Source organism: Schistosoma mansoni, chromosome 1 (assembly GCF_000237925.1).
Source record: "Schistosoma mansoni strain Puerto Rico chromosome 1, complete genome".
In the NCBI taxonomy this organism is placed as follows: Eukaryota; Metazoa; Platyhelminthes; class Trematoda; order Strigeidida; family Schistosomatidae; genus Schistosoma; species Schistosoma mansoni.
The window spans coordinates 32837894-32849591 of record NC_031495.1 but is presented as its reverse complement, the minus strand read 5'-3'; the positions used below and the strand labels follow the sequence as shown (position 1 = coordinate 32849591).

At 31.2% G+C, this 11698-nt stretch overlaps 1 protein-coding gene across 2 annotated transcripts in view; it reads left to right on the top strand.

Annotated features, from left to right (window-relative positions):
• Window positions 1–923: 923 nt before the first annotated feature.
• The window catches only part of Smp_005190.1 (putative mitogen-activated protein kinase kinase kinase 3, mapkkk3, mekk3), a gene marked incomplete at both ends in the record, with an annotated part of 42079 nt that continues 31304 nt past the window's right edge, over window positions 924–11698 (top strand). For both annotated transcript variants that reach the window (XM_018794111.1, XM_018794112.1), the window contains 5 exons: window positions 924–985; window positions 1376–1415; window positions 2448–3095; window positions 4149–4233; window positions 10464–10543. In XM_018794111.1, the coding sequence (XP_018648556.1) occupies window positions 924–985; window positions 1376–1415; window positions 2448–3095; window positions 4149–4233; window positions 10464–10543 (915 nt within the window). The remainder of the gene's footprint in view (window positions 986–1375; window positions 1416–2447; window positions 3096–4148; window positions 4234–10463; window positions 10544–11698) is intronic.

Below are 11698 nucleotides of genomic sequence, written 5' to 3'. Positions count from 1 at the left end.
GAATTCTAGGCGTATGCATGTTTGACAGGAGCTATGCTTTTTTTTCAGTTGTGCATCAAAAAATGTTTTTCTGAAAGTTTATAATTTGCTATGTTTATCTGTCATAAAAAATGTTTATAATTTCATGTTAAACAAATTTCGATCTTGCTTATGTGAATATAAATCGGTTCGTTTGCCTAATGTTCTACATACATGATTTCCAGCTTATTGGTTTTACAATTTAAATTGAGTTTCAGGGTTTTAGGTGCACGACTTTTCATTAGTAGATCAAGGATTCGAATTGCAATCCACTCATTTTATTTTACATCTGGGTACTGTCAGTAACCTTCACTAAACATATATTACCCATAGCTTATAACATCAACCCATGAACTATCATTCAATCACATTCGTATTCAGATACTGAATACTCCACATTCGTTCACTACCTCTTACTGTATTCTAAATCTTCGGTGATTTTTACAAAACAACTTTAGTTTATTCACAGTCAATATCTAATCATTACATTAACCATTCATCAATGTATGCATGTCATTAAACACAGAGTAACCAAGTAACGAAAACACATTAATCAAAAGTACATAATTCTCTTACTGTTTCTAATATTTTCATTTGCGTCTAATTCTTTTCTATGTTGAGAAAAATAACAACCTATGATAGTTGGTTATTTTATGTCGTCATTGTTCATGGCGTTTTTTTAACTTTTACAAATTCACTTATTTTTTAGTAGAAAAAAATATACTATTTGATTTCTATAGTTTATGACATTTCAATCTATTTTCGGGTAATAAAAAGTGGATAAAATACTTAATAACTAAATACATTACGTAGTGTTCAATATAGGTCTTGCTTATTGTTACTTTATATTTGAAATTTTTACTTTACATTTCTTTTTCGATGTGTAGGATTTGCTTAGTGAGGTAATGGATGCATTTGAAAAACGTCGTAGTGGTGTTGATTTCCGTACATCTCAATCCATTGATGGGTAAGTCAACTATGAAAATGTACGAAACGTAAAAAAAGTTAAAATGATTTGATTTCTAGTCGTTAATCTGGAGAATATCATGCTCTTCCCAATATCTGAGTATTCTTGGTTCTATTCCACACTTAGTTGTGAAGTGTCAAACCGAAACAAAACAGCCTTTGAGTGTTCCCTAGTTTTAAGTTATTTTTTAGGTGATGCCAGTTTATGACGAAAATCACGTACCTCTCTCTCTCTCCTTAAGTTCATTGAATGTAGCATATAAACTGATCAAATTTTTTTTAATGATAGCCGTCAATACAAAAAGTATTTGTTACATTCCTTAACTTTTTAGAAAATAAGGTGTTTTTCAAAATCTTAATTAATTTGTTTTTGCGATAATCTAATTTTCAGTTTCGATGTTAGTCGGATGGATAATGAGATCAAATTGAATGTGAGTACCTGTTATTTATTTTAGTCTATATATACTTTTCGCTATTATTATTATTATTATTGTCGATATAGGACACCGCTCTTCTAAATCCTGCTCTATCTAATTCGGTTTGATAACCTAGTAGGTTCCAGGTCTAAGTACGGTCGTACAGGCGCGTAGTATTGCAGGGTCTCATAAGGAAGATATGACCTGAAGCTAAGTACATAAGCCTTCATTTGGTCATTTAGTTACACCTTATTCTGTTATAATAACAAATGTAAAATAATCAATTCCTTTTCGTCATTAATACACCGACTAAATTTATGTACTATTTGTAAAAGAACAAAACTTAATCAGATAACAAATCAACCTAATGTAAAATGAGTTGGGCGGAAATTTGCAATTTATATTGAAATTGTCAATTATCTTGGTCTTTCAATGTTTATCATGTAACTGATATGATGTCCAAGAATAAGTTCCGACGCTCATGTATTAATTGTTTGGTGAGTGACCTACAAACTGATTTCTTCCAAAGACCTATTATAATTTATCACTTTTTCTGTTGGTATTTTTTATACAAATATATCGTTTCAGTAGATAGTAAACCTATTCTTCTGGCTAGTGGTCTTGTCTTTAATCTCAAATCATTCGATGACTCAACAATTCAGTCTTGTGGACAGCTATCCCTCAGTCACATCGTATCATTGCAGTTCATTTATCGATCAGCACTATTTTCTGTTATATCACGATTGAAAATTCATTCATAAAATCATTGGAAACTCATTCCATAACAGGAGCCACACATTTTTCTTAACCAATGCTCATCTCATAAAAATATAAAATGGAACTGTTCAAATAATCCATGCCTATTCAAACATCATTTAAATAACATTGCGATACAATCACATAAATTATTGATGAACCTTTTTTCAAATTAGTATCAAAAGGGTTCAAGCACATTAAATAATCATCAAAGTAGAAAGGTATTTCAGCATTTTTGTATTTATTTACTACCTAATACTTTTAATATCTTATTGTTTTCTTCTTACAAAGAATGAATCACAAAATGATACTTCAATAATACTACCGAACATTCCTCTAGCGCCACGTTCACGTTCGAAACGACGCGCTCCCCCACCACCGCCATTACAGTCATCATCTACAGCATTGAACATTATTACAACGACTAACACTAATACTGCTACTACTAATAATAATATAATGTGTTCATCATTAGATCAAACAATCAATTTGTCCTCTTTGGATATTGGCACCAATATTTCAAAGACCGATAAGTTATTCATCAATGGTATCTCTGCTCCATCACATGAAAATCATGTTGAAGAAACATCAAACGATATAACATTAAATTACAATATTAAAATAATTCGAGAGGATTCTATGGGCAGTAACGAAAATGATGATGATGATGATAATGGTGATGAGACTGCGAAATACAGTAGTTCTGTCAGTATAAATCATAATGGTCAATTATCCTCTTCTATAAACGATAATGATAAGACATTAACACCAGCTCCACCCAGACCTCCACCACCTAAATTAAATAATAATCATACTGGTGTAACTTCTTTGCCAACACCTCTTCGAAATAGTAAACAAAATGACGACTCATCAAAGCATATTTCACGTCAACACCAATTAGAAATGGGTATTGGTCTTCCTCCTACTCCAAAAGTTCATGTAAATTATTATTATTACCATTATTTAATATGATTGCGTATAGCTCTTTGTTTTTTTAACAAAAAAAATATCAAAAAGGGGTTTTGTGGAGATTTTAGTAATGTAATAGTTGAAGTCATGAGTCAATTTCATTACAAACTAATATTCATTGTAGAATCATCATTAATAAAGAAAAATGCCAAATTCATATAAAAAACATACATATAATGCATAGTTTTTGTTTTTTAAATTTCTAGGCAAAATGATACTTTTTTTCATAGTTGAAATCATAAGTCAATTGAAGCTAGACCACCATGGAAAACCTGGAAGCACTGGGCGGCCGTTTCGCCCTATTATGATACTTGTAAACAAAACAATGATAAAAGGTTAATAACAAAACGAAATAATGAACAAATTAAAAGAAAATCATAATTAACTGAACATTTGTAAAACTGATTATATTCTACATTCAAGTTTATTTGTAAGATTTTGTAATCGACAATGTCATACTTGATACACTGAATCATATTATTAATTCACAAGCAAATATTCAGTTAATGGTACTGTCCCTAGAAATTTATTCAGCTGGAACTTGGGTATTATATTGGTTTTTTTAAATTAGTACCTCAATCATTTTATTAGTCCATTGTACTGTTAACAATTGCGGTGATAAAGGAACGTTTGCTGAATTCCAATTGTTTTAAATTATAAATCAAAAAGTGAAAATCAAGTTGAATAATAATAGTAAATTATGATTTAGTCAGTCTCAACGTAGAACTTGGTACGTATGTACATCGGTTCAAGTCTCTATATCCCATTAGCACAGAGAGATGAAATTATTAGGCCGAATCCTAGAGGAGTAAAAGTAGTGACAGTATCAGTTGTAATAGGAAAGATTGGGTATCGAAGATACGGTTAATGAAAATATAAATTAGTGAAATAAAAACAATACCATTATTGTGCATTAGCAAAAATAAGAGGATATATAAACGCTTCAGCTCTGTTTATTGTTTACTTTATGAAATCTGAATTTCTAACCAGTTTTTCCGTTGTTACGTATCTTCTCATCTACAGATGGGTGCTTGTTTTATGCAAATATTTGAAGGTTGTCCATTGAAAGTGAACTCAACTGCTACATGGGTAAATCCAGAAACTTTAAGTAAGTAGTTTATCTTTTGAACTGATTACTTCAACGATGTTTATAATGTGAAATAAATCTTCCTAGTTTGATTACTATAATTTCATTTAGGTCTGTATATTGAACAGGAAAATAAATAGTTAGATGAATAATAAATATATTTTTTTGTTATATCCCAATGTGTAGAAAAATTGTGTTTTTGACGTTTTGTGACTTAATGTAAGCCACTTTTTTTCTACTCATTGTGGTATTAAAAAATATACTTATTATTAACTTTCTATCCAATGCTCAATTTATTTGAAAATATCAAGTCTAGCCTTGGCATCGAGACCTATAAATTGTTAAGTGATTATTGTTGCGTCAATAATAGAACATCATGCAACTTGATTTGAGTGAACGTTGAAATTAAAATAAATTACGTGTAAAATGTGACCATTTGTATTTCATGCTGTACCACATGATATACTTTGATGCCAAAATTGTGAATAGTGTTTACAAGTAAGTAGGATTGTACTAACTTAACACACACTAGACTGATTAGTATTACTTTGTTCCATTCAACTTCATAATCGTACAACATCGGTTTTAGTCTTTCAATAGGTACACTTTATTGTTGTAATTATACGTTGCTTATGTATTCCAAGTTGTAAAATACCACCTTATTGATAGAAATTTAACATTATTTTTGTCCTTCATTTTAAATAACTACATCTCTTAGAAGCACAATACAACTGAATAATTACTTTCCTTATCTCAATTCTGTTATCATTTCGTATGCCCGATAATATCTCGCATTAATTTGTAACTCAACCATACATAATTTACTTTTTTTCTAACGTTTCATATTTTCATACATTTAAGTTTTATCATTTTGACAGGAAATAATTTTTAAATAAATCATTTTGACTTGCCATGGATTATAATAAATCAGTGCCTTGGTTTAGTTTTGGATAGAGACAGATTAAACTTTATTAAAGCCCGAAATCATAGTTATATGTATTTTGAAATTCAGATAAATAACTATAATCCCTCAAATAAGCTCATCATTAAATTAAAAATAACTTTGTAGAAATTAATTTCGATATGAGATTAGTATTAGGGTGATTGCTAAGGTTGACCAATTAGTTAGATATTTTTGAAAACAAAGAAACAGCGTAATTAAATAACTGAAAATCAAATGTTTCGTTGAATTGAATTGATTATTTATAGAGTTATTTATAGAGTTAATTGGTCTTATCCATTTGTCCATACGAAAAAAAATGGTCTCGTATGCGAAGTACAAGTTTACTTACTGAATTTCAAACAGTATTTTTTTATGTAAGGACCAGTGATACTACCATTTGGTTGTTTAAATTAAAGTAAGCAAAATAAAATTTAAACCAGTGACCTATTAGTTGAAACCTGAATGCTTTCAACACTTACCCACTGCTTCATACCAAAGTATTTCAATCAATTTAATGTTTTGTTACGCATACTTGACATATCCTACAATTATTTTATTTTAAGAAGCTTATCATTGTATCTAATAGTTTATCCTGTGTAATATTTACATCTCTCAAGGATTGAATACTGATTATTTGATGAAGATATTCATAGACTTAACACATAATTGATTCGATTGTTTAACCCAAAATATTTCGTAAGAGAACATTTTCCTCAATTGTATTATATAGATTCATGTTGTAGATGGAAGGGACGGCCAGTTTAATCCTTTACAAAGGCAATAATTCCAAGTTGGCAAATATTATTTTTCATACTCTATTCATTTCAAAACTTCCTGTAATTCATTTCATCATAACTAGCATAAATACGTAGATAAGATGATTGACAAACTCTTTATCAATTTTTCTTTTACCTAAGACAGAGGTTTAGTGATGAAGGCATTTAACTACCGGTTATCAGTTCGTAAGTTCGAATCTTTCTCCACTTCAGTGCAGACACTTGAGTATTAGTAGCTTCTTACACGATTAAAATGTATCTCAAAAGCCAAACACACACAAAATAGTATGTGTCAAGTGAATTATACTAAATTACTGACATTTTAATGGTGACCGGAATAAGATATACCAAGTATTTCCCATCATCATGCACTAAGCTATCTAAAAACACTCCTTATTTTATCGAGATCCTTGCTTATCAGGGTAGTTATATATACATATTTCAAATTGACTAGGTCATCCTTAGAAAGTACATCTGATCGTCTGGAACCACTTGCAGTGAATAAATTTATACATAAAGCTCTATGATTTCACCAGCGACATACTTTCAGACTATATTTTATTCACCAGTATTTAGTATTATATGCAGTTAAATGCCTATATCAATAACAATAACAAAATTTAGTGAAAACTTCTCCCATTATAACATAAATACAATCAATTGACAGGGAGAGAGGAAGAGTGAAACATTTTTATTATCGGATAAATTCTTCAACATATTTTGCTATTTCATAATCATAACTAGTTAAATATCATAATAAAGTTTTTCCGCTCGATAATGACAAATATATTTTCATAGTTGAAAGCGTATATATATATTTTTTAATTAACATGATAAAATATTTCAAATACGAAAAATCTCCATCTAACAACAAAGAAAAGGGATTCTTCTCGAAATCAGTTTGTAGGAACTATTAGATAAAGGTGTGTAAGGTGGCGGTATATAATTTTGTAAACATTCCATTCAGTGTGATTTTTGTAGAATAAATAAGTTTTATTGGTAATGAAAATAACAAGTAGGTGGGTAACAAAATACTTGAAATTTTCTTTAGATGTCTGCACCTACGCGGGTATTTGTTTCTGTTTATATGTGTATATGTATGCAAATTTATATAAGCAAATTTCCACTGCATAATAATATTATTATTGGTTATTATGATTACTATAGGTTAAATAAATAGTTCATTATGCGTAGTTGTGGAATGGTTATGATTGCATCGAATCAACTCAAGTAGTAACAAATATATTCCTATGAGGGGATATGTACAAGGAATATTAACTAGGATTGATCATGTTTTCTCCTAAATAACACTTGGTATGATACGGTTAGTAGTTTGTTCTTGCCCCCGAATTCCCTGGTACGGCCGAGAGTGGGGAGAGTCCTCTCTCCCTCTCGAAATGCTCTCACATGACTACGCGTATATAGCGTCTGCCAGGAAAGTCCTACTTACTGCCTTCGTGGCGGGGGTGTTGTTTACGAAATTGAGAGGACGAAAAGCGAATGTCCGGCGCTTTAACCGGGTCATTGGACACGGAAAGTCCACCTAGAAGAGTTGGAAAACCCTGATTCCAAACCAATGGTGCACATGGGCTCCAGTATCCTGAGGGAACAAATTGAGTATGGATCAATCGTTGGTCACTGGCCACTATGGGACTGCATCTGCTTATGATGCTCAACTGCCTTGTGGATCAGACCTTCAGGTCAAAGGCTCAGGGTATGGCCCCCTGAAAAACCACCTGCTTCAGTTTGGGCACCTGAGTAGTATCACAGCCCTCACACAAATCGAATGAGATTTGTGCGGCGCATATATATCTTTTGCTTCCTTGTACCAATATTTATGTGTTTAAATAAATAAATAAATAAAACACTTTTTACTAAAAGGCATTTGACTGTTAATTTTATGCTCAATTATGAGAATGAATTCATTGTAAAACTATCTGTTTTCCGTATTGATCTACTTTTGCTTTCTACATAAACTGTTATGGGTTATATCTGTACATATTTATCCTATATCTAAGGATGTTTACAATTATTTTAACAAACTAGTCACTACTTTATCGTTTCGAAAATCGAGCACAGTTAGGTCATTCTAAGTAAAAATTAACAAAATCTACACAGATATAACAACCTTTTAACCAGTGTCTTTTTATATACTTGTTTTAAGCGAACAATTAAGTTGTAGTGGCTTTGCTTTGCTAATCGTTCACCTCGATAGCCGTTATAATATAAATCTCAACGGTATTTGAAACTAGAAGACAAAGAGAAGCTGCAACTACTGTTTATTAGCGGATAGTGCAGATCAAAAACCTATAAGCACATCAAACGGATCTGGCGCAGAGAAGCGAATAAGTATATGTGAGCAATTACGTAGGCAAATTAATAGTCAAATAGTATAAGGGCGCACAAGGCAAAGCAAAAGCTAATAATAGGATTTAAGTATACATATATGGGGAGGAGAATGAGTCTTCGGGTGGTATATTTAAGCAATCAACATTTTAGCTAGTCTGTCATGTGTTCTAGCGATCATAGCGGAATAAAGAAATAGGCGAATTGTTACTATTCCAGTAACATTGTCTGCTAAGTTAATAAAAGGGCTTGGCTAAAATTAACCGTAATCAAAATTAATTGTAGGATAGTTGCTATAATGTATTTGCAGAAAAAAAACAGAATGAAACTCTTATTTGTTTGAAGCGAAAGGCACTGGGTTCAAGTCCCAGAGTGAACATCAAATCTGAGATGCAGGTACATCCATCTGACGAGTCCCAAATAGGACGAAACGCGTGTCCTGGATTCCACCGTTAGCCACTATCCATCTTTGCTTACCATGCTTCTAATTTATTTGTTGTTACTATAACGGAGTAAATATTGAGCACAACTGAACCTTTGAAACTGTTCTACAGGAAATTATTGTCTCATTTTTACCGTCTAGTTACCAAATACGTGAATTATTGCATATATGTATTCCATTGGTTGTAGGTTATCGTTTGACTTATAAAATATTGTTATATGTTTTACGTTTTTCAAGTTACTTAGTTATCTTCCACTTATGGGGTGGATATGCCTACGTTTTAAGTTCTTAATCATATTGACGTATGGTTTGAAATGTTTTCTGTTTTATTGTGTGAGTCATAAACTAAACTTTACAGATAAAAGTTGAGAAATCTGCTGTGTCGTTGTCCTGTTTTAGCTATTGGGCAAGCTAGCTTAGGAAAACTGCTCTCGTGAACTAATAAGCGTTAAGTATTGATCTCGGTCGTTATCTCACTGTCATTGAGTCGTTGGTTAAAGAAAGGTCATTATGTTCATTGGTCCTACGCTGGGAATCCAGGGACATTAATCAATGCTCAGATTATAATAATCATAAAACTGATCCCATAAATACAGCTTGGTCACAAGTACTTCAATAATATATGAGAAACGATTTTTTTGTCGTCATGCTAGATATAAATTCCGAGAAAGAAATAGGTGTAAATATATCCTGGTGGCCACGCGACTTTAACATTCTATTGTTGGATCCACTACTTCATACTTATAACTGGTGTAAATTAGCCTTCTCTAAATAAAGGTAAAGCTGTATCTGATAAATTTAGTATATTGTATAACTGTTCTACTACGCCCTATATCCGCTGTACTTCTGATAGTTTAAAAGGCTAAACAGACAAATAGCAACCTGCAATACTATATGAATTAATTGATATTTTTACTGAGGTAATTACATAAATTACTTACTATGGGATTTTCTTAATTGTATGATATGAGATAAAGCATATATATATATATATCCCATTCGAGGAAAAAATTTACTGGAACCAAACTACACATTATCTTTCATCATTTCCTCAAAGTTTTCATGATCAAACACTTTTTCTCTATTCCATTACACCATTAATTACTGTATAGATAACAACAATATACAAAATAGTACACTGCACATAAATCATCAAATCTATTAGTTGGTCTAATATGATTATTCTGTATGTAAATGATCCATTTGTTAGATCCCGTGATTTAATTCATTAACTAATCTTTTTTTAAAAAAATACATCGTTTTGTTGCTCTCGCGTTCACTTACATCAATTGAGTGAGAGAGTACACGTATGTAGGATGTGGGTAGGCGTCGCAAAATTTTATGACTCAACCATTAAAAAAAAATCAATTCAAACGATTACTTATTGCTTCAACTATGCTTTATTTTATTGTATTAAGCAATTATCCATTTTAATTGATTAGGATAAAAAAAATCTATATGCCTTAGTACTAATGCTGTTAAGCAACTGGTTAACATTTTTATTTTGTTGTTCATATTTCAAACAGTTTAGACTTTTGTTTGCTTATTTTTCATTAAAAGCCATCATCATCACTATTATATATGGTAGTATATGTAAATAAGATGGAAAGAAATTGGGGGTAGGGAGAAGCTTATTAGTTCGACTGTCATTTAGTGGAGAAAGTTTATTGCCACTGATATTGTGTGTGTTTATTGCACATGGAACGATTTACCATACTATGCTACCTTTACTTTTCTCCTAAAGGTCAAATTATTCTGTTTGGCACAAACGATGGTATTTATTACCTTGATTTAGTCAATTTAGCTGATGGTACACTAGAATTGGTAAGTGTGTTTTATTTTCTTTTTTCATTTATTCGTATCCGCTTATTTTATTGTCTGGTTACAAAATTAATTGATTGATGCAATCATTAAATTTCTTGTTGCTTTGGATGTGCGCGCATCTATGTGCATACAAGTGCATTCATTTAATTATTGTATGTTGACTATTTATAATGTATCACTAGAACTAATTGTTGCTATCATGATAGCTTTGAAAATATCTGATAAAATTTCCGTTAGGAATATTTATATACACCATTAAGACGAAGATCGAAGCCTATATGTTTTAGTTGTCTGTGAAAATTATTTAATACAACTTTAAACCTCCGTTAACTATGGTGGTTGATGAATATGTTACACAGGAAATCCAATCTCTACCTACCCGAATATGTGCTATTACCTAGTTTAGGCGTTGATTAGCAGGATAAAAGTGGCCATATCCGCAAGCCATAGTTCGGGTACTCGACCAGCACAAATTCCAATCGATTTAAGCGATACAGATTTTTTCATAGTTTTAATTCTTTCTGATTTCATTTGTTTTCAAACTGCCTCCCCATGATTAAATTACAACTAATCTTGATATAATCATTGCAACTCTTAATTTTCATAATTTCATTTTTCCTTTTACTGTACTAATATGAAGTCTGCTAAGTTGGACTAATACACATTTCTGTCATGTCCTATGATGATGACTAACTTACTTTACTCTCATTGAAAAAATGTGATTTGTTTAAATAATGACTACAACATTACTGTTCATCTGACTAGAATAAGTGATGACATTTCTTAAGTGCTACTTATCGTTTTTTAGCTTTATTCCATTTTTACTGTTGTGCGTTGATTTTGTGTCGTTTAAAAATACTTCATGGTAGAAAATTCAAATTTCAACCCGAACTGTCTTTTCATTCAATGTTTCAATTATAAACTGTCCAATAATTTGTTTGCTATTTAGTGGTTGTACTTTTGACACAGTTTAGTGACGTTATCAATAACCAAACTACGTAGAGTGAAAATAAGAACTATCACTGTATTTCGATAGACGAATTTCATATATATATATATATGCATAGAATTTGATCACTTAATGAGCTAAATAAATGTGACATTGGTTATTACTCACTGACCAATCAGTTTTAAATAACTCATTTCATCATGAGG